Raw genomic sequence first — 22,358 nt, forward strand, 5'->3', positions numbered from 1 at the left:
AGCCGCTTAACGTTCTGCCGCATCGCGTCTCGCCTCATTTACCGCCAATTGTCTTACGGTTTCTTGTTGTTCCGGTGTCAAAGTTACGAGACGTGAACCTCCTTCCCCGTCAATAATTCTTTGATATAGAGTTCTATCATCTGGTCTCAAGGTGCCTGCCAAATTTCCACCACCAAAAAAATACCCGTTAGGCCCCTTGCCTCCAATGACTTTACTCCAAAGATAAAAATCCACATCCGGATGAAGCGGCTCTCCCGGTCTTGGAGTATATTGAGGATTAATATTCAAAAATCGTACAAGCAATGTCTGATAATCATCCTACGCATACAAAAACAAATTTAAATATAATTTAAATAAAATTAATTTGACTTAATTAATATATGAAAAATAGCCATGTGATTTTCACGCCGCAAATTTAGTTGCCACATGATTTTCACGCCACAACTTCTCACATGCCACATGAAAATCACGACACAAAAGTTGCCAACAAATTAAAAAAATTTGAACAACGTAAATTAAATAACTTACCATAGCTTTTTGTGTACGCTCGTCAACAAAACCTCTTGTTTTCTTTGTCCAAGTCCTTGCAATCAACTCGGTCATCAGAGGTTGTCTATTCAATTCCTTAGCCTAAATAATACAATTAACTATAATTAATAATATCTATTATTAAATGAAATTATAACTTTAAAAAATGGTAATAATTATTACCAGGCGTCGAAGATGCTCAGCAGTGCTTATACTTCCAACAGCATTAAGGCACCCCCCTTTTTCAGATGCTCTCATCTTTTTTGCATTTTCAGATTTATCCAGAAACTTATCACTCTCCCAGTATTTAAGAAGTTGCTCAAATACTTCTTCTCCTATCCAAATGGGACGGATTCCATGAAGTTCCTAACGCTTTCTAACACGTCGTAGCATGTCAGAAAGTCGTCTTGAAGTTCTGTCATAAAAGTTAGATAACTCTAATGAAAAAGTCATTTAAATAACATAAATTAAACAATAAATTAAGTATATCTGAAATTGCTTAAACCAATGTTCTCTATCATCTCCCTTAACATCTTTAAAAGTCTTTAGAAATGTTTTATAATTCTGCTGAATTACATAACTTATAACTTTGACAGCAGTCCGACTCGGCGAGAATCTAAACAACATTAATTGAATTAGCATTAATTATAAAGTTATTAAAAATGAAAACGTATATTAAATACAAATTGATAAATAAGAAACTTACGAGCTTCCTTCGGGCTTAATGAAAAATTTCCCATCAATGATATGAATCTGTCTCGGATCATTATTCCCTCGAAGATCGCTCTCATCCAACTCATCATCCCCAACCTCATCCTCATCCTCCACCTGATCATCATCCTGTGTGGGCGGTGTAAAACTAGATCCTCCGGTTGTTGCACCCCAAAATTTGCCCTCTTTCCCTGTGCTATAAGTTATCAAAGACGTTTATTTCGTCTCTCAAAAATCCAAAGAAATAATAAAGAGTTTTTATTGTTCGAGGTCATTAAGTCAAGAGGCTTGTAGTGTGAATTGCAAAGGAATGAGTCATGGTACAAGGTTATGAGCTTAAGGATAACATTGTGTTCAAGACGCCGCTTGGTTTGAATTAAGGGATTGAGACTGAATTAAGGTCACAATGATTTGAGGATGAATTTGATGATCTAATTGCCTTTATTATTCAAATTTTGTTCAAGGTATTTTGTTCATTAAGAATCTAATTCAAGCTAAGGTACAGGATGCAAGAAATAAGGTCGTGAATTACTTGTGATCAAAGCTCTATCATTTCTCTCATTGATTTGTTGATTGCGATGCAAGGAGAATTGTGTTGAAGATTGAATTCAGGTTTTTATGCGAATTGAAATGGGAATACAAAGTCCTGTAAGGCTTTTCGTTGATTTCATTCATCAAGTCATTATTCATCACTATCCATTACAAAGTCAAATATTCCATTGCAAATTACAATCAAACACAATTTCAAAAGTCCAATTAACATTACATCATGAGAAAATATACATCATTATTCATCCAAAAAATTCAAGTTCTCATTCAAATGTCCATTAGAAAACAATCAAACTACAAAAGAAGTACACAAAAAATATTCTTAGTCTATAGAAGTTCCATGCCATAGCTTGAGCTTCATCAACGACTCTACATAAAAAATCCTGCATACTTCAAAAACGAACCAAAATTACAGCAAGAAGGAAAGATTGAACCGCATCAGTGAACCACAACTAAATCGACCCTACACTTCTCCAACAAACCGTAGCTGCAACAAATTCAAACAAATCCCTGCATAACCATAAAAAACCGGTTCACCCATTGGTTCAAGAAAAAGACGGTTCAAAGAGGAAAGAATTGGTATCAGAAAAGGGGAGAAAAAAATCAGTAACGAAAGGTAACAAACTCAGAGAAAAATTCATAACATAATGGGGACTCACCAAAGAAAACTTGTAACAAACTTTCTGAAGCTTTGAATCTTCTTTCTCCAGAAACCTTCAACCTCTTCACGATTCCACCAGATAATCATCTTCTCCCTCACTCTCTCTAAGTCTCTGAACCGAATTCACTCTTCAATCTTCATAGGATTCTTCACACAATCACGTAACATACAAATCCTTAACTTCTCTTCATCATCTTCATCATCTCTTCTTCAATCCTCAGAAAATCACCAAACTCTGTGCTTCATCATTCGTTCTTGAACCTGCAGAAGAATCACAATCTCCATACACAAAAATATCACGTGAACTCTTCACAGCGGCAATCGCTCGACGTCATCATTGCTCCACAAGATCTTCGTCTTTCTCCATATCTTCAACGCACTGCAAATAACAATCGGTAATCATTCAACGCTTATCATCACCTGCAATAACGTTCCAGAACACGCACGAAGATTCAATTCAGAGTAAAGAAGAAGAGAGCGCGTCTGAATTTTCATCAACGAAGCAACAACAACGTATCAACGGTGTTGAACCTATCGGAATCGTGAAGAAGAAAAAGAGAGGTCAAGGGAGGCACGCACCTGGAGATCTTTGCATTTCTGTTATTAACATCTTGAAGAGTCACTGGAGACTCCTTCGGTCGGAGCTGTGAGACAATAAGATTGAATCGAAGAGAGTTGATGAGACGGGAGAAACGTGGTTGATTCCGTCTGTAATATGGTGAACTGACTTTATCAAAATGTGTGGATAGCAAGAGTCGCCACTGACTTTTATTTTATCCAAATATCAGAAAGGCTAAAAGAACAGGAAAAACCTTTTAAATAAAAACTGAGTTCGGGGGTAATTATGCAAAGGGAAGGTGTAAAGCACCCTTTGCATCCATGGTTATCCATGGGCTCTTAATTGCTTTGCTCTTTAGTTTTGAAGCCAAAAGTTTCAGAAATGTAGAAGAAGAGAATACGGACTTTAGCTCGTAAATGAGCGTAGCCATATTGAAGGTTTATGAAAAAGTGTAAGAAAAAGATTTTAGCCAGAGCAAGGCAATTAGGAGCAATTACCTTAATAATGTAGAAAAACAAGTCTTTTAGCCTTTCAGGGTGAAAGGGTATATCCATGCCATAAGAGGGCAGGAAGCCTTTCATTTGGAGGTTGAAGGGTCGTCGCAATATCGTTCGCCATAAGACTGTCCCATGCCATAGAGAGGCAGGTAGTCTAAGGGAAGGATCAGAATAGCCTTTCGTTTAGGCAACCAGAGGATACCTCAGCCTTTCGTAGGCAACTTCCGAGGGAAGAGATCATATTAGTGTATCGAAGGCATCATCATTAGGGACTTATGATCTTTGCATTAATCGAGGCAACATGGCTGAGATATCCTCGTATTCGAGGGACATGGCTATTCTGCAAAAAAAAACACAAGGCAACAGGCAACAGGCAGTAAAAGAGGTTACCAAAAAAGTGTGTGTGGGTGCAACAATCATGTGATTCAATTCGAAATATATTATCTTGTAATTAAATGGCTCTAATTCAGTTCAAGGTTGCACTCCATAAATTACTAACCATGGCAGAAAATATAAAACAGTCTTAAGTGCCTTTAAGGCCAAACAATACAAACCAGGAACAGATACATGAGAATATGGGGAAGGGAAAAAGAAACCAGCGGGTTTGACATAAGTAATAATTAAGCAGAAAAATAAAAGAGATTAGAGTTTTAGGGTTACCGACTATTTGAGCTTTGGCGGTTGGCAAACCCTGAAAATGTGGGAAAAATAGAAACCAAAAAGGGGTGAGTGCATTATTAATTCAATGGCAGGTACGGTTAACCCTAATCAAAATAAAAAGGATAAAAGAAAAAAAAAGAAAATAAATATAGAAACTTAGCTTTGATTGATAAGGTTGATAGTCGGAGGTTGCCTCGAGCATTGACTCTGAACATCTGAGAATTAACAGGAAAATAATAGGAAGTGAGTGTATGGACAATTCTTTTAAATTAGCAAGGCAAAATAAATAATTAAAAAGAATAAAAGGCAAAAATAATATTGTATTAAATAAAAAAAGAAAAGGAAAAATAAATAATAACGAGAGTTGAATCGGGACTTAGCTTTGTGAAAGGCGTGGCGCGTAATCGGAAAGCATCTGAAAACAACCCTGAAAAGGACACACAAAAATATTTTTTTAGTGTAGGGCAATATTCTCGCTAACCCTGATTCGGGCGTAAGTTAACTCTAGTTAATAGAATAAATAACATTGATTTAATTAATTATTGGTTTTTCAACCTAATTAATTAAATCAGTGAAAAGACAGGCTTCGATTAAATATCTAAACCTAAAAAATTATCTACCTAATTAAATAAATAACTTAAACAAATTAAATCAAATTTAAAACAATTAAAATAAAATTATTTAATAATAATCAAATATATTATGTTTTTTTATGAGAAAAAAAGAAATTTTAAAGGAGTTTTATTCCTTAAAAAGATTTTTTTTAAAAGGATTTACAAAATAAACAAAAAAAACAAGTTATATAATCAAATGAATAAATAAAACATGAAATAAAATAAAAAAAATTAGAAAAATGTGCTTAGCTGATCCCGTGTGGTGCATTTGAGAAGTCCATGGTAGACTTGCAGTTGATGAGCGTTGGATTTGCATCTCAGGTGATCGGACGGTTTTGATATGCAGGCGTATGGTGTTCCTTCAGAGACTAGGGACGCTGGATCCGAAACAAAACATTATGAAAAAACATAGCACGACGCTGGGATCGAACCCAGGTCGTCTCAGTTCCAAACAAACGTGCCATGCCAATTCAGCCAAACATGTTCGTTGTTAATTATATGAATCAATTAAATAATATATAAAAAATACATAGCAAAATTCAAACCAGAAATAATGGCGCCAGATACCCTTCGTCTTCAACCTTGGTGTTCTCTTAAAACACAAACTTTAGGCCACGGTTTTTTAACATGGCTGTATGTCACAAAGCTCTGATCCTGCAAATTAAAATCAACAAACACAATACAACAACCCAGATCGAACCTATGCATCCCCACGAATTCAATGGGACCTCTAATTTGGTCTGAAATCGGGTATAACCAGGTTTCCCCAAAATCACTAACCTAAACCCTAGTCATGGCCGAACGTGATCCCGTGAGTTCTACAGCGTGATTCTGAACGCGTTGATGATAGGTGATGGTCTGAAACGCTTCAGGGAGTGCCAATGGTCGAGTTGCAATCTTCAGAATGCTTTTAATCTACCCCAATCTCCAGAACCGAGCTTCAAATTTCTTTGAGTTTCTTGAGTTTTTCTTTGATTCTTTTGCTGCAAATCCTTGTCAAAAAATTCCCACCATGCTTTTGATCAATAACATATATATAATGGATCATATTAGGGCACTAAAAATATGGGTGAATCTCTATTGAATCAAGACTTGAATTTGATTGAGATTTTATTTTTATTCTTCCCAAATTTGGCCAAAATTATTCTTTTCTATCACCAATCTTGTACTCCACGAAATTGACTTTAAATATGTAGTATTTGGATGATAGAAATTGTTTAAGAATTAAATCCTAATCAAATATCTTCATGCCTTCTTCATCATTTGACTTAAATCATATTTTTAATGAATAAAAATTCAATAAAAAATAAAATAAAAATCAAATGATCGTGGATTTGGACATGGAGCTTCTAGATGACTTGTATAGCAAGATTGGGTCATAAAATATCGGGCCTCTTTGCAAAGAAATCAATTTTGAAGCCTTTTCCTTCACATTTTTCCTTTTGAAATTGCTCGACTTTGACGAGGCATATCTCCCTCAATTTTTAAGATATGGAAGAGTTCTAGGACTTTTTAGAAACCTCAAGATGTCCCCTACAAGCCACTTTGGAAGCTTATTTTCATTTGAAGATTTTATCTTGATGATATTGGCTTTGACAAAAAACTGCTTTCGGTTGACTTTCAAAAAGGACCTATAATCTTTTGATCCATATCTCTCAAATGAAGCATTTTTGGACTTGGCTTGTGAGAGACAAAATTGTAGAGAATTCAATTTCCTTCAAGATAGGCTTTGGTTGGGAAATTTCTGATGTTCCATGTAGGAGTTATGGCTGGTCAAAGTTTAGTTGACTTTCTCCTATGAAAACCCTAATTTAGAAACTTTTGGAATTGTTGATTTCTGATCTTTCCTTGATGAACCATGATCAATTCTTGATCAAATGGTGAATGATACTTCAAAATGAGGATGTTGACAAAAAATCGGGAGTTTTGACTGTACTTTGACCACAATTGACTTTTAAGTCAACTAAGTCGACTGTTGAATTTTTGAACAATTGAGTGATCAATCTTTTGAATTGAGATCTGAAACTTGTCATGGAGGTAATGTGGGGTATCATAGACCATGTGGGATGCCTTGGAGCTTTTGATCCATTAACTTCTTCGCAGAACAACAAAACCCTAATTCTTTGAACTTTGTTTAGGAGAGGGTGTCTTTGAACATTGTACCTTGATTTGAATTTGAACAAGGGAAATAGCATGGGCAAATTTTAGGGTATGACACCGTCATTGTTGTTTACGGCGGAGAGCGGAGGGTCGAAGGAAATGTAGTGAAAAGATGAGTGAGACATGGTTGTGGTGGTGGCCGGAGCACTGTTGCGATGAAGCTCGTCAAAGGATGATTGGTGAAGATGGCTTGCTGTAACCGGCGTCGTCGTCGTCGTGGCCGGAGCACTGTCCCCATTTAATTTCCTCTTTGTATCAGCATGAGCTTTGGTGTGATTAATTGGACTTAATTAGTGTTAATGATTATGATTAATGAAAAACCTGTGTATTAATCAGTATTACATAGAACTGGATCATCCTGGATCATCATCAGCTTTGGGCCTCACGATTTTATTGCTATTTCACACCCCGAGGGAGGCCCATGCGCCACTCCTTTTTCTGAATTGCAAACAATACTCTTTGGGCCATCACAGAAAATGCTATCCATACCTCCATGAGCCCAATGCACATCTGTTTTGACACAAAAATCTGAACAAAAAACTGTTGGGCTTAATCCCTTGGGCCCTTGCGCCAGTTTGCTGTATACACCATTGTTTTACACAATGAACCCCTCTGTGTTCATAGTTTTCTATCTTAGATTTGGTTTTTTTTATCTAGTTTGTTCTCCATCATTTTTAGTGTAACAAAAACATAAAATCATAATAAACTTTGTTAGACTTAGGATTTTAATCTTGATATTGTTTTGTTAGATTTTAGAATTTAATCGAATAGTTTGTTTCGGTAGCTTTTGGTTGAATAAAATAGCATAAAAACAATTCACTTTGTTAGACTTTTGCTTGATAATAAATGAATAAAAACAAGTACTATATTTTCCTTATTAGAATTTAATTGTCTTGTTATATAGTTTAGTCTTTATCGTTTTTACCCGATTTTACCGTTTCGGTGTACCTTTTGACTTGTAAATACTTGCTTTGGTTTCCATAATACTTGTGTACATATTTGACTAACATTTGAGTGCTATTTTTGGTTGTTATCTTACTTTCACTCGATTTATGTTTAAAAAGTGTGTTAATGTCAAATTTCTCATTTCGTTATCTTTTTTCGGTGTAAAGCACCGACGTAATTCCGATTGCGGTGTTTTTTATCTCTAACTTGTGTGCTAGTGTGCGAGGCATTTGGATAGTCACTGATCGACGCTTGTTACTTGAGTGTTCCGCTTTACCTGCGGGACACAATCTCATTCACTTGTATCTTGTTCTCATCCTGGAGACATGCCTTTATTGCTTTATATCTGCTTGTTTGGTTTGCTTGTTCCTTTTGCAGGTGTATTGTGATTATGCTCGACGCGCATGTCGACCTTTGTGTGATTTCATGGCTAATCGGTGTGCTGACTATCTGCTTTTGCTTTGCTAGCTCGCTCGCGGGATCCTAGTTTCCTTGCTCTCTTTGCTTTAGTTTACGGATCATCATCCGTTTGGTATTGATCCCTTTTTCATTTTATTTTTCTCTCACTTTATCGCTTTCTCGCATCATCCTTTAACATGAGAAGTAGGACTTAGACATGCATCTGGCCAAGCCCTCGAAAGAGGCTCTGTTTTTGTTGGTGTGTTTACATTTGTGCTTCGCTGCAGGGAGTCACGGTGTAATAAGTCCTATATGGCGCTCCGTTAAGTCCTCATGGAAGGCACGCGGAAAGGGTTAGTAATCAACCCCCGCCTAGTCTCATCGAGTCCGTTCGGTATGCTCACGCTACGCGTTGCTCGCTTCCGAACCTGCACAAGATCTTGTTATCGAGTATGTCAGGAAAAGGGTTCATGTAGCCGGACCCCCGCCTTTCCTATAGCTCGCGTCGCTCGACGTTGATGCTCTGTGTACGCACGCACCGTTTTCCTTTCAGATCCGTGACGGCTTGGTTGCTGAGAGGGACTCGCTCCTCTTGTCTATGGCCCGGTCATTTTTGCGAGGTCTAATGCTTGGTTGACTCCGGTGATTCGCTCCCCCTGGCTATGGCGGGACCGCTTTTCTACCACTCGGCCAGTGTCGTTGGTTTGTTTGTTGTACGAGTGAAACTCGTTTGTGTGTGTTATACCCCAAAATTTGCCCGCATCTTTTTTCAAGAAAACTCCAATCTGAAAATTAAGAGTCTCATATAATCATGGATTTTTTTCAACAAATATCCTGACATATGAAATACTTAGTTTTTAGAATTTTTTCTTATACAGTAATTTGGCTTGCAGTTGAATTTATTCTTACGCAAACGCCAAATACTGTTTATTACTTCACACATGCTATTTATTTATTTACAGATAAATAGTACTGACACAATTGGTACAGAGTTAAATCTTTTTGCAGGCGCAGAATCAGGAAACTCAGACTGTACTGGTAACAAGTAGATTATTATTATCTTTTGTTTCCCACTAATTTTTGTACTATATTCCATTATTTTCAAAAATCTTTTTAAATCTCTTTTTCAAAAATCAAATCCTAACTTTATTCTCCACATCTCTCTTTTTCCCAACACTATCATACACTTTCTTTCAAATCTTACTTCCACTCAAATTTTCCTTTTGTACGGAATCACATCATTCCCCAACGTCTCTATCCTTCTTTCCATTCTATAAATACCTCCCATTTTCTTCCATAAAATCTCACATCAAATTCTAATTCATCTCTCAAATTTCCACTTCATAATCCATCCTTTCTTCTTCCCCGACAAAATGGCAAAGCGGTGGGAAACGTGTTTTCTTATGGTCATCACCATTGCTACGGTGATCATGTCTTTCTTCTGTCTACATAGCCCGGAACACTGTGGACCTGGGATGCTTATGCTCCCAATCATCTACATGTTACTATTTGTAGCATGGGTTATCAATCGTCATTTTTAAGATTTGCCGTATTTCTTAAATGTACCGTTTATCCGTCGTACTGTTCAATATAGTATGTAATATTTGTACTGTCAGTATTAAATGTTGTACTATTTGTCATAATATTGCTTAATTACTCAGATAATATTTTATGTGTTTTCTGCCAGTCAAATATTCATTTTTCTGGGCATTAAATGATTTTCAGGGTTATTATCGGTAATTTTGCCCGCATACAGTAAATATTAGTTATTTATTATGTCTGTGTTTTTAACAAGTCATGTAAATAACTTTCATTTTTCACATAAAACAAAAAACAACAAAAAAGAAAATTAACTTTGACTGTTGATTTTTCACTCTAACTGCTACATCAATACCTGAACAGTCAGTCGACAGCCAAACTGCTGGCAGTACAATTCTCAGTGTTTTGTACCATCAATCAAATCAATCTTTCACAATTCAAAATTCCAAGATTTTTGTTCTAGAAGTCTTCTGAATATCACGCGATTAGCAGAGACTCAACACTGCACAAAAATCAGGTACGCTTAACTGTCTCCTACATAAACAGTCCCTGACTAGGGTTTTCTTGTTTTTACAGGAGAAACAAGTTTTTGAGAGCTCAAATGGATTTCATACACATCCATATATCTCAAAGTACCATCATACAAATTTTCAAACTTCAATTCACTCAGACGCACCGTCAGCAGCTCAAACAGTCAACAGACGACCCGTTTGACCAAAAAAGTCAACAGACAGTCAAAAATGAATATTTTTGTCAAAGTCCATATTTTGTCAAAGGATTCATCATTTGATCATTGGATGATCATAATTCATCAAGGAAAGATCAAAAATCAACAAAACCCTAAGATTCAAAATTAGGGTTTTTGCCTGAAAAGTCAACTCAACTTTGACTGGTCATAACTCTCTCATCCTTCATCCAAAAAATTCAAACCAAAGCTCATTTTGAAGGAAATTCAATTATCTTTCAAATGCCATTGATCCCATGGTCATTGGATTCACCATTTGAAAAATATGATCAAAGACATTACAGGTCATTTTCAAAGTCAACAAAAAGACACTTTTTTCAAAAGGACACACAAAGAGCATCAAAAATCATTTTGACATGAGACCAAAGACATTGGTTATAGGACTCTTTGAGGTTTCCAAAAAGTGCAAGATCTCCTTCATATGACAAAAATTGAGGGATTTACACCTTGTTTAAGTTGGCTAAATTTTGGGAAAATGCATGAAATCAACATTGCTCAAAAATGTATTTTTTCCAAATGGGGCCAAGTTTTCATGGTTCAAACATCTTTGCCATGTTATTATGGGCCTCCCACGACCAAGACAAGGCCCACACCATTTTTATTCATTTTTTGCTTGATTTTATCTTATTTTAAGATTAAATAAAAAGTAAAAATGGAAGGATAATGGATGGCTTAATTTCTAAGCATGACTCATCAAGGGAATCAATTAAACTCTGCCCCAAGCCAAAGTACAGCAGAAGGAGAGTTGAAAGTCAAGCCATGGTAGCTTGAATGCAAAGCCATAAGTGTTGAAAAAGTCAAGAATTCAACAAAAGCCCTTAATGCTTTTAGCTTAGTTTTTAAGCACTACAATGTCTATATAAGAGCTATAGAGCTTCAGTAACAAAGGTCCACAGAAATGGCGACTCTGCTGGGGAGATACTTTCAAAAACAAAATGTTTTCAAAAAGGGTTACCTTAAGAGAATAGATCACTTCGATGTTTTCAATTGTTTGACTTGATTGCTCTATTTTTCAGAGGTTTGTTTGGGTATTTTGCTTGTGTGAAAGATTCTAACCCGAATCTCGAGATACCTTAAGTATATGACAATAGACCAAGGAAACTGTACAGCATGTACCGATACGGTTGATCTGGTAGTCATCATTAGTGCGATACTTTGGTTTATACTGATGTCCCTTGAAAACGATCAAGGAGTATATTAGGCTTCCGAAATGTCATTAAACACTAATTTGTCTTAGAACCTTTTTAGTTGAACTTGACTTGTGGCCTATTAAGTGGCTAGCTTTGAAATTGATCGAAGTTAGTTATCCTCGAGGAATATTTTGATCGGCCGCTCGAGCGCCGTATTGAGATGTTACTTCCAAGGATCATAGAACCCGAATACTATTCTAGGACAGGTTTTAACCAACTCAACTTCAGTGGGGAGGGTATCACCTATCAGCTCCATGCAAGCCTTTAAACCTAAGGCTATTGTTTGATTTGTTTTTGTGTGCCACATGTTTGCATCATAAGCATATCATTTTCTCACAAAACACTTCAAGGATCAAAGAGTTTACCTTTGTTTTTGCAGGTAATGGCTCCCGCCACCAAAGATTACATCCGAATCAACATCTCAACGGTACCATCTGAACTAAAAGACTTAGTGTCAGAATTCCCCAGGAATGTTCAATTCACCGAAAGGCATGGTCACCTACTCCATTTGGTTACCTCAAAATTTGAAGAAGACATGATACGGGTCCTGTTCCAGTTCTTTGACCCTGAACATCATTGCTTTACCTTTCCTGATTACCAGTTGGTACCCACTTTGGAAGAGTTCTCTGAGCTAATTGGATTACCTATTCGAGATCAATTACCTTTCACTGGTTTAGAAAGGATTCCAAAACCTGAAGTCATTGCTGCTGCTTTACATTTGCGGAAATCAGAAATCGAGTCCAATTGGGAAACAAAGAGTGGAGTTAAGGGTTTGCTTGCCAAGTTCTTGTTGGAAAAGGCTCGACTACTGCTAGAAAACAAAAGTTATCCAGCTTTTGAGGAAGTTATGGCACTTTTGATCTATGGGTTGGTTTTATTCCCAAATCCCGACCAGTTCATAAGTGTACACATCATCAACCTTTTCCTAATCCGTAACCCGGTACCAACATTGCTGGGAGACATTCTACATTCTCTACACACTCATACCATGAAGAAACGAGGAACTCTCATGTGCTGTATACCACTACTGGCTAGGTGGTTTACATTTCATCTTCCCCGATCAGTGTGGAGAAATGAACAAAGAATGCAATGGTCTCGCAGGATTATGTCTTTGTCTCATTCAGACATCCGGTGGAACAACTTCTTTCAAAGAGACATTACTATCATTGATCATTGTGGAGAGTACCCTAATGTGCCACTCCTTGGCATCAAAGGAGGCATAACTTACAATCCCTCTTTAGCTCTACGCCAATTCGGATATGCAAGGAGCAACGGTCCTCATGACATGATTATCCATGGCATTGTGTTTGATTACGAGAATGATTCTCATAGACACCGACGAAGGTTCATACATGCATGGGGCAGTGTCTATAGAATAGAAAGCAAAACTCTGGGGCAATGGAATTCTATCCCTATGGAACCCTACCTCAGATGGGTCCGCACTCATGCTCAGAAACTCCTTATGCCATATCCTGCTGTTCTACCTGTGACTATTGAACCAGAGGTCGAAGGATATGAACCTCAAGTTATTCTACACCCGGACATGCCAAATGACCTAGAAGAGTTGCAAAAATCTTGGGTTCAACTCAAAGAGGAAAGAGACACCTTCAAAGCATACTGTCAGGACTATGAGAGAAGGATATTGGAGCTCACCGGACAGCTTCAAGAAGAACAGCAGGTCAACACATTCCTGGGGGCAAAGAGAAAGCGTCCACGGGAGACCTGAAGGATCATTTATTTTATTTCTGTCTTGTAAGCCCAAATGAGGCAAAGAAAAAAGAAGCAAAAAAAAAAAGAAATAAATTGATTAACTAACGTTTGTTTCTTCTTTAACAAATCTAAACTCTAAGATCCTTGAAACATTGCACACACATTTCACTTCATGCATGGCATATACATTTCATACATTGCATTCATATACATTGCACATACATTTCATACATTGCATACACATGGCATCCAGTCATACACATTGCATAACAGGTTCACATGACGGATTTCTCATCTTCTCGCTGTTTATTTCAGTCAGAAGAGATGGAATCTGAAATGAGCATCAAGAATCTCGAAGCACAGAATGCCCAAGTTCAAGTGGCAATTCTGGAACTGGCAAAGGGGCAACAAGAACTGAAAGCCCTGATAATCAAGAAGAAAAAGAAACCCAAAGGATCTGTAGGCGTGAGTCACCTGAAAAGGAAGATCAAAATCCCAGTCAAAAAGTTCAAAAAGCCACCGATCCCTGAAACAGTCGGTGATGATGAACAAGAAGACAATCAAAGCAACCAGGGTTCTGCTAAACCCTCTCTCTCTTCAAATGAAGAAAATGATCATTCTGGGGACGAACCGGATGATGAAAAATACCAACAGCTGGAAGACCGTATGAAAGCTATGGAGATACAAAAAATACCTGGCTTAGATTTCAATGATCTGGGGCTCATCTCGGATGTTGTTATCCCTCCAAAATTCAAAGTTCCTGTCTTTGCAAAATATGATGGAGTTTCTTGCCCGAAACTACATCTGAGATCCTATGTAAGGAAGATACAACCTCATACAACGGATAACAAATTGTGGATTCACTTCTTCCAAGAAAGTCTGTCGGGTACACAACTCGAGTGGTACTATCAGCTGGAAAATACCAAGGTTCATACTTGGGAAGAATTAGCTGCTGCTTTTTACAAACAGTACCAATACAATGCTGATCTTGCGCCAACCCGTACTCAACTAAGGGGCATGTCTATGGGACCAAAAGAAAGTTTCAAAGGATATGCACAAAAATGGAGAGATATGGCTGGAAGGGTTCAACCACCCTTATCTGATCGCGAACTAGTCGACATGTTCATGGGCACTTTAACTGGCCCTTTCTATAGCCATTTGCTAGGAAGCTCATCATCAGGTTTCACTGACCTAATACTGACCGGAGAACGTGTCGAAAGTGGCATTCAAAATGGAAAAATTCAAATAGGTTCCACCTCTGGTACTATAAAAAGGCCCATCAGCGGGAGAAATGAGGTCAATGCAACACAAATTCAGAAAAGTCGCAAAAGTGAGCAGCATCAATCTGTAGGGGCAGTTCTGATCTCCGCATCTGCACCTCAAAAAGATCAACAGCCAAAATATACGCATCGACCAGATGCACCAAGAAGAAATTTCACCAGAATCAACATGCCAATCTCTCAGGCATTGCAGCACTTGCTAAAAGCAGATCTGATCACATTAAAAGGTCCTCCAAAGAATGTCAACACTTCCTCTCCAAATTATCGCCATGATGCGACATGTGCCTATCACTCAAACTGTCCAGGACATGACGCAGATCACTGCTGGGCCTTGAAAAATAAAATACAAGATATGATAGATGCTGGGGAAATTGAGTTCGATCCTCCAGAAACTCCAAATGTCATCACAGCACCTATGCCAAAGCATGACAAAACTGTTAACGCTATCCTGGACACTATTTACATCTATGATGTGAACGAATTATCAACTCCACTCTGCGAAGTCAAAGGGAAGCTAATCCGAGCTGGTTACTTTCCAGGGTGTGACCCCGATTGCTTTTATTGCTCATGCCTGCCCAATGGTTGTGAAAATCTGAGGATGGGAATTCAAAAATGGATGGATCGCCGTATCATTATGTTTGAGAGGCTCCCTTATATGGACGTGTTGTGCGAAGTCTTTGCAAACGGGATGAGAATAGAGGATGCCTCAGTGATCTCCAGCTTACCATTCAAAATCTCTACCAAGGCTCCATTCAAAATTTCTGCTACACTCAAAGTGGCATCAGTAGTCATTGCTAGTCCAACTCCATTTCCATACTCCTCAGACAAAGCTGTCCCATGGGGATATGACACTAATGTTTATGTTCATGGAATTAAGCAGGGTACCTCGACTGAAGAGACCGCAAAGTTATCTACTCCAACTATGGGTAATATTGTGGGTACCAGCAAGATCACGAGAAGTGGAAGAATCTTTTCACCAGAAATTTCTCCAAATGTTGCTGCTGGTCCAGTCCGAGTCCCAGTTCCTAATCAAAATGTCAACGCTCGAGGCAAAGAGCCACAAGTTGAACAAATTCAAACCCCGGTGGAGATCACCGCTGAGGATCCATCAAAGCAAGAAATGGAGGAAATATTGAAAATCATCTGCAAAAGTGATTACAATATTGTTGAGCAACTGGGGCACACCGCTTCAAAAATCTCAATGCTATCTCTGCTAAAATATTCAGAAGCTCATGCCAAAGCTCTGATGAAGTTCCTGAAAGCTGCGCATGTGCCTCAAGAGATCTCAGTCGACCAATTTGAGAATTGTGTTGCCAATCTAACCGTGAGCAATGGTCTCGGTTTCTCCGATGTGGATCTAACCCCTGCTGGAAAAAATCACAACAAAGCCCTACATATCTCCCTTGAATGTAATGGCACCACTCTATCTCATGTGCTAGTAGATAACGGTTCTTCTTTGAACGTGTTACCGAAAACAGTACTAGAAAAGCTTGACTTCGAAGGAATTGTGTTACAGCCAAGTGATGTTGTGGTAAGAGCCTTTGACGGATCAACCAGAACGGTATACGGAAAAGTGAATCTCCCAATCAGAGTGGGTTCTCAAATCTTTGATTCTATCTTTTACGTAATGGAAATTCACCCAGCATACTCCTGTTTACTTGGACGCCCTTGGATACATGGGGCAAACGCTGTAACTTCTACCCTGCATCAGAAGTTAAAATATCCCGTAAAAGGAAAGATTGTCACAGTCTATGGCGAAGAGGAATATGTGGTTAGTCACCTAAGCAATTCCAAATATGTTGAGTTGGAGGACGAATTCATCGAAACTCCATGCCAATCATTTGAGATGGTCTCTCCAGATGTCTCTACCACCAAGCATATTCCTGCTACTCCAACTACAACTATGGCTTCTCTCAAAGATGCCAAAGCCGTGATTGAACAGGGTGATTGCACAGTATGGGGACAACTTCCCGATATACCCTACAAGTCTGACAAACTAGGTCTGGGCTATGATAGTGAAAATCAAAAGAATGATCAAAGTCCTCGTTCTAAAGGATTGATGTCACACTTTGTCCGCCAAGAAGTAAACGCTATTGAAGATGAAGGAGTGTTCATGAACCATATCCTTCAGCCATATCCAGATGAGATTCCACCCATTTCCATGGGAATGTGGGATGCTGTGGGAGAACCAAACGGCGGATATAACTATCAGTATGCCGCACCTCAGAATTCTTATATTGCTATGGAAGACCTTACCCCGACTGGATGGGGTGATCAAATTGGAAATAACGAAAGTTTCACAAGTCCTGTCACTGAGCAATATCAAAATCCACCCAAAGAAGTATGGGACACGCTAGGAGAACCCAGCGGCAAATATGACTATATGGTGAAATATTCCGCTCCTCCGAGCTCACAAATTGCCATGGAGGACATTGTCCCAACTGGATGGGATGAACATTATGATGACAATTTCGCTTTCAAAGAAGCCAGGGAAATACCAAATAACGAGGGTTGCTTTCTGTCAGCATACACTCCTCATCAGGATGCACAAGTCTCTATTCAAAACATCATCCCGACTGCATGGGACGGCCTTATCAAGCATCTCGCTCAGCCAACAGAGATATCTCAGCCTGGGCTCTCGTATCCAGCAGAGTATATCCCTTATCCCGAAGGATCACCGGCTCATTTTCCCACTAATGAAATCAATGCTGTGGAAGATGAAAAATGCAACTGCAACTGGAACAGCTGGATACTCCCTGCTCACAACAGTGGATTGAACAATTGGAAAGCTGAGGATGTGATCTCCTTTGACCAGGAGTAAATGCCATTTCCTGTTTTCTTTGTGTATATTGTGCAAAGATAAAAATGGTTCTTGAACAATCGAACCATGAGCTTGAAAGCCGTGTGCCTTAGCACACCGGTCCTTCTATAAGGGCTTATCATATCATGATCATGCGCATTCAATAAAATCATGGGACGCTTGCATATTTAAATTTTGTGATCCTTTTTCCTTCTTTCTTCGCTTTCAAATAGCTATGTTTTTTCTTCACACATACTCACATAATTAACATGTAGATTCACATACACTCTGGATCCAGTCAACAACGATTCTGCTATTGCCCGTCATGACTTTGAAAATCCGATCTACCAAACTGAGGACGAAAGTGAGGAAGATTGTGAAGTGCCAAGAGAACTTGCAAAGCTGCTAGAACAAGAAGACAAGGCCATACAGCCTCACGAGGAGCCAATTGAGGTCATCAACTTGGGCAGCAACGAAGAAAAGAAAGAAGTCAAAATAGGGGCTGATTTAGAACACAGCGTCAAGCAAAGACTGATTCAAATGCTGCGAGACTACGTCGAGATATTCGCCTGGTCCTATGAGGATATGCCAGGCCTTGACACGGACATCATAGTTCATCGCCTGCCAATCAAAGAAGGTAGCACTCCAGTCAAACAGAAACTACGAAGGAGTAGGCCTGATATGTCAAAAAAGATCAAAGACGAGGTTGAAAAACAGTTCAATGCCGGATTCCTAAAAGTTGTAAGTTATCCTCCTTGGATAGCTAACATCGTCCCTGTACCTAAAAAAGACGGGAAAGTCAGAATGTGCGTGGACTACAGAGATCTAAACCGGGCAAGTCCCAAAGATGATTTCCCTTTACCACATATCGATGTACTGGTTGACAATACCGCACAATGCAAGGTATTCTCCTTTATGGACGGATTCTCAGGGTACAATCAAATCAAGATGGCACCCGAAGACATGGAAAAAACAACCTTCACAACACCCTGGGGAACCTTTTGTTACAAAGTAATGCCCTTTGGTCTGAAAAACGCAGGAGCAACCTATCAACGTGCAATGGTAGCGCTATTTCATGATATGATTCATCAAGAAATAGAGGTGTATGTCGATGACATGATTGCAAAATCCAACACCGAGGAAGAACATCTGGGTCATTTACACAAGTTGTTTGACAGACTCAAGAAATACAAGTTGCGACTGAACCCAAATAAGTGTACCTTTGGAGTAAGATCCGGCAAACTCTTAGGTTTCATCGTCAGCAGCAAAGGTATTGAGGTTGATCCCGCCAAGGTTAAAGCCATTCAAGAAATGCCTATACCTCGTACCGAGAAACAAGTCAGAGGATTCTTGGGACGTCTAAATTACATCGCCCGATTTATTGCCCACATGACTACTACTTGTGTGCCGATCTTCAAACTGTTGAAGAAAGATCAAGTGGAAAGGTGGAATGACAAATGCCAGTTAGCCTTTGACAAAATCAAAGAATATCTCCAAAAACCTCCAATCTTGTTGCCACCTGTGGAAGGCAGACCTCTGATAATGTACCTAACTGTGTTAGAAGACTCAATGGGGTGTGTACTAGGACAACATGACGAATCCGGCCGAAAGGAGCACGCAATCTACTATCTTAGCAAAAAGTTTGCCGATTGTGAAACAAAATACTCACTACTCGAAAAAACTTGTTGTGCCTTAGCTTGGGCAGCTCGCCGACTAAGACAGTACATGCTAAATCACACCACTTTCCTAATCTCCAAGATGGATCCCATCAAATACGTGTTCGAAAAACCTGCTCTCTCTGGAAGAATAGCGAGATGGCAAATGATCTTAACAGAATATGACATTCAATACACTTCACAAAAAGCAATCAAAGGAAGTGTGGTAGCTGATCATCTGGCTCATCAAGCAGTGGATGATTATCAAGCATTGAACTTTGACTTCCCAGACGAAGACATTATGCTAGTCAATGACTACAAACAATCAGGACCAGAAGAAGGACCCGAGCCAGGATCCCGGTGGACTATGGTTTTTGACGGAGCTTCTAATGCACTTGGCAATGGCATCGGAGCTGTGATCATTTCCCCCGCAGGAAGTTACACACCGTTCACTGCCAGATTATGCTTCAATTGCACTAACAATATAGCCGAATACGAAGCATGTATTCTGGGTCTTAAAGCTGCAATCGATCTAAGAATCAAATTCCTGGAAGTCTACGGAGACTCGGCCTTGGTAATCTACCAAGTCAAAGGGGAATGGGACACGAAGCACCCGAATCTAATTCCTTACAAAGAATATGTGCTGAGTTTGATTCTTTACTTCGAAGAAATCACTTTCGAACACATCCCACGCGAGGAAAATCAACTAGCTGATGCTTTAGCTACCATGTCATCCATGTTCAAAGTCAGGTGGGACAACGAGGCGCCTATGATCACCATTTACAGGCAAGATGAACCATCCTATTGCAATGAGATTGATACCGAAGGAACCGAGGAAAAACCATGGTTCCATGAAGTAAAAAGATATCTCGAAGCTCAGGAGTACCCTGAAGGGGCATCCATTAACGACAGAAAGTTTCTAAGGAGATTTGCTGCCAAATTCTTTCTAAGCAATGGAACCCTATACAAACGCAACCATGACTCGACTTTACTTCACTGTGTAAACAAGAAGGAAGCAGAACAGATCATGGAAGAAATACACAATGGTGCCTTCGGTACTCATTCCAGTGGACATACAATGGCTAAAAAGATCCTGAGAGCAGGTTATTACTGGTCTACCATGGAAACAGACTGCCATCATCACTCCCGAACATGTCACAAATGCCAGATATACGCTGACAAAGTACATGTACCTCCAGTTCCATTAAGCGTCCTGACGGCTCCTTGGCCTTTTGCAATGTGGGGTATTGATATGATTGGAGAAATCAAACCTACTGCCTCCAACGGACATCGCTTTATCCTGGTCGCTATTGACTACTTCACAAAGTGGGTAGAAGCAGCTTCATTTGCTTCTGTTACCAAGAATGTGGTGGCCCGGTTCATCAAATACAATCTCATTTGTCGGTACGGCATCCCTGAACGGATTATCACGGACAATGGCACAAATCTAAACAACAGAATGATTACTGAACTTTGAACACAGTTCAAGATCAAGCATCATAATTCCTCTCCATATCGACCAAAGATGAACGGCGCGGTGGAAGCTGCCAACAAGAACATCAAGAAAATCATACAAAAAATGACAGTAACCTACAAAGACTGGCATGAGATGTTGCCTTTTGCTCTTCATGGTTATCGCACATCTGCGCGTACTTCAACAGGGGCAACTCCATTCTCCTTAGTCTATGGTATGGAGGAAGTTCTTCCAATTGAAATTCAGATTCCTTCCCTAAGGATTATGAAAGAAGCCAATCTAGACGAAGACGATTGGATTCAAACACGGTTGGACCAGATAAACTTGATTGATGAGAGAAGGCTCGCAGCTATTTGTCATGGTCAGCTATACCAAAAGCGTATGATCAAAGCCTTCAACAAAAAAGTCAAAAGTCAAGCATACCAAACTGGTGGCTTGGTTGTCAAACGCATCATCTTACCACAAGGTGATCCCAGAGGCAAATGGACTCCCACCTACGAGGGACCATTCATAATCAAGAAAATATTCTCCGGCGGCGCCATGTTGATTACCACCATGGATGGCGAGGATTTCCCACACCCTGTGAATGCTGACATAGTCAAAAAATACTTCTCTTAAAAAAAAAAAACAGCTCGCTAAGTTGAAAACCTGAAAGGGCAACTTAGGCAAAAAAAAAATGAGCGTCTCGGTGGATTGAAAACCCGAAAGGGCGGTCCAGGCAAAAGTTAGAGACTAAACAAATACTATCCCGGTAGGCTGAAAACCTGAAAGGGCAGCCTAGGCAAAAGTTAGGGAATGAAGCATACAACTGTGTTCCGTTCAGCTGCCTACTCACCATCAAGATTCAACACCTCAAAGACGCCGATCAGTCCAATCACTTTCTTCCAACAAGTGAGGGATGAGATGCTCGAAGACAGATTGGCAATAGCAGAGTTGAAACTTGACTGGCATCATTTTCACATAGCTATTTATCTTCATAAATATTTTCCAAAACTTTCTGACAGTTTCCTACTTCTAGGATTGTTGTCTCCCTGTGCTAACCAGCCTATCATGGCTCTTTTTCAAAAATCAATGCAGCTTAGGCTCAAAAATCACTATTTTCACTTTTTTCTGTTTTAAATACGTAAACGTCCCAATGATAATTTTGAATGAACATGTGCATTTGAATATGATTGATGTTTACCAGGAAAAACAGGAATAGCATTCAAGAAATGTCCCAATTATCTGGACATCATCCCATCAGAAGAAAATCCCCAAGAGAAACGCATTTCTCAGCAAAGTCCTCAAAAAGATTTTCTCTTCAAAAGAAGTCTTATCCCCCAGCAGGGTTGTTCCAGATTACTATCTTCAGAAGGTGTGATCCCCGCACCCGGACTTGGTCAGATAGTGCATCGGAGGATTATGTATCTTCCTCATTCCCATTTGAAAGGGCATCAGAACTTCCAGCTACCTTTCATTCTCAAGAGATATTCAAAGATCCTTCAACAGAATACCAGGGTTCTCAAAGAATTTCCCCAGCCAAGGGTACTCAAACAAGACAAAAGATCATCAACGATCACAATATAGTCATATCCAGATGACTGGTGGAAATTTATTTTCCCAAATAGAAGCTCGACATCTCACATTCATACATCACATATTCATATTCATACACCATATTCATACATCATATTCACACATTC

General features: G+C 39.1%; 1 protein-coding gene and 1 long non-coding RNA gene across 3 annotated transcripts; both read right to left on the bottom strand.

Annotated features, from left to right (window-relative positions):
• Positions 1–6: 6 nt before the first annotated feature.
• Positions 7–786, bottom strand: LOC131651811 (uncharacterized). The gene is made up of 3 exons (XM_058921519.1): positions 712–786; positions 529–630; positions 7–318 (listed from the first exon to the last, which is right to left on the bottom strand). Exons 1-3 carry the CDS (start codon positions 784–786, stop codon positions 7–9), a joined length of 489 nt encoding a protein of 162 aa, XP_058777502.1.
• Positions 787–1,608: 822 nt separating this feature from the next.
• Positions 1,609–5,941, bottom strand: LOC131614616 (uncharacterized). 2 transcript variants are annotated; one of them, XR_009287656.1, is made up of 3 exons: positions 3,029–5,941; positions 2,448–2,828; positions 1,609–2,298 (listed from the first exon to the last, which is right to left on the bottom strand). It is a non-coding gene; the product is annotated as an uncharacterized LOC131614616 (long non-coding RNA). The 2 variants fall into 2 exon arrangements; XR_009287655.1 differs by having other exon boundaries at positions 1,611–2,298; positions 2,448–2,869; positions 3,029–5,940.
• Positions 5,942–22,358: the final 16,417 nt, after the last annotated feature.

The sequence above is a fragment of the Vicia villosa genome, linkage group LG1 (assembly GCF_029867415.1).
Source record: "Vicia villosa cultivar HV-30 ecotype Madison, WI linkage group LG1, Vvil1.0, whole genome shotgun sequence".
NCBI lineage: Eukaryota > Viridiplantae > Streptophyta > Magnoliopsida > Fabales > Fabaceae > Vicia > Vicia villosa.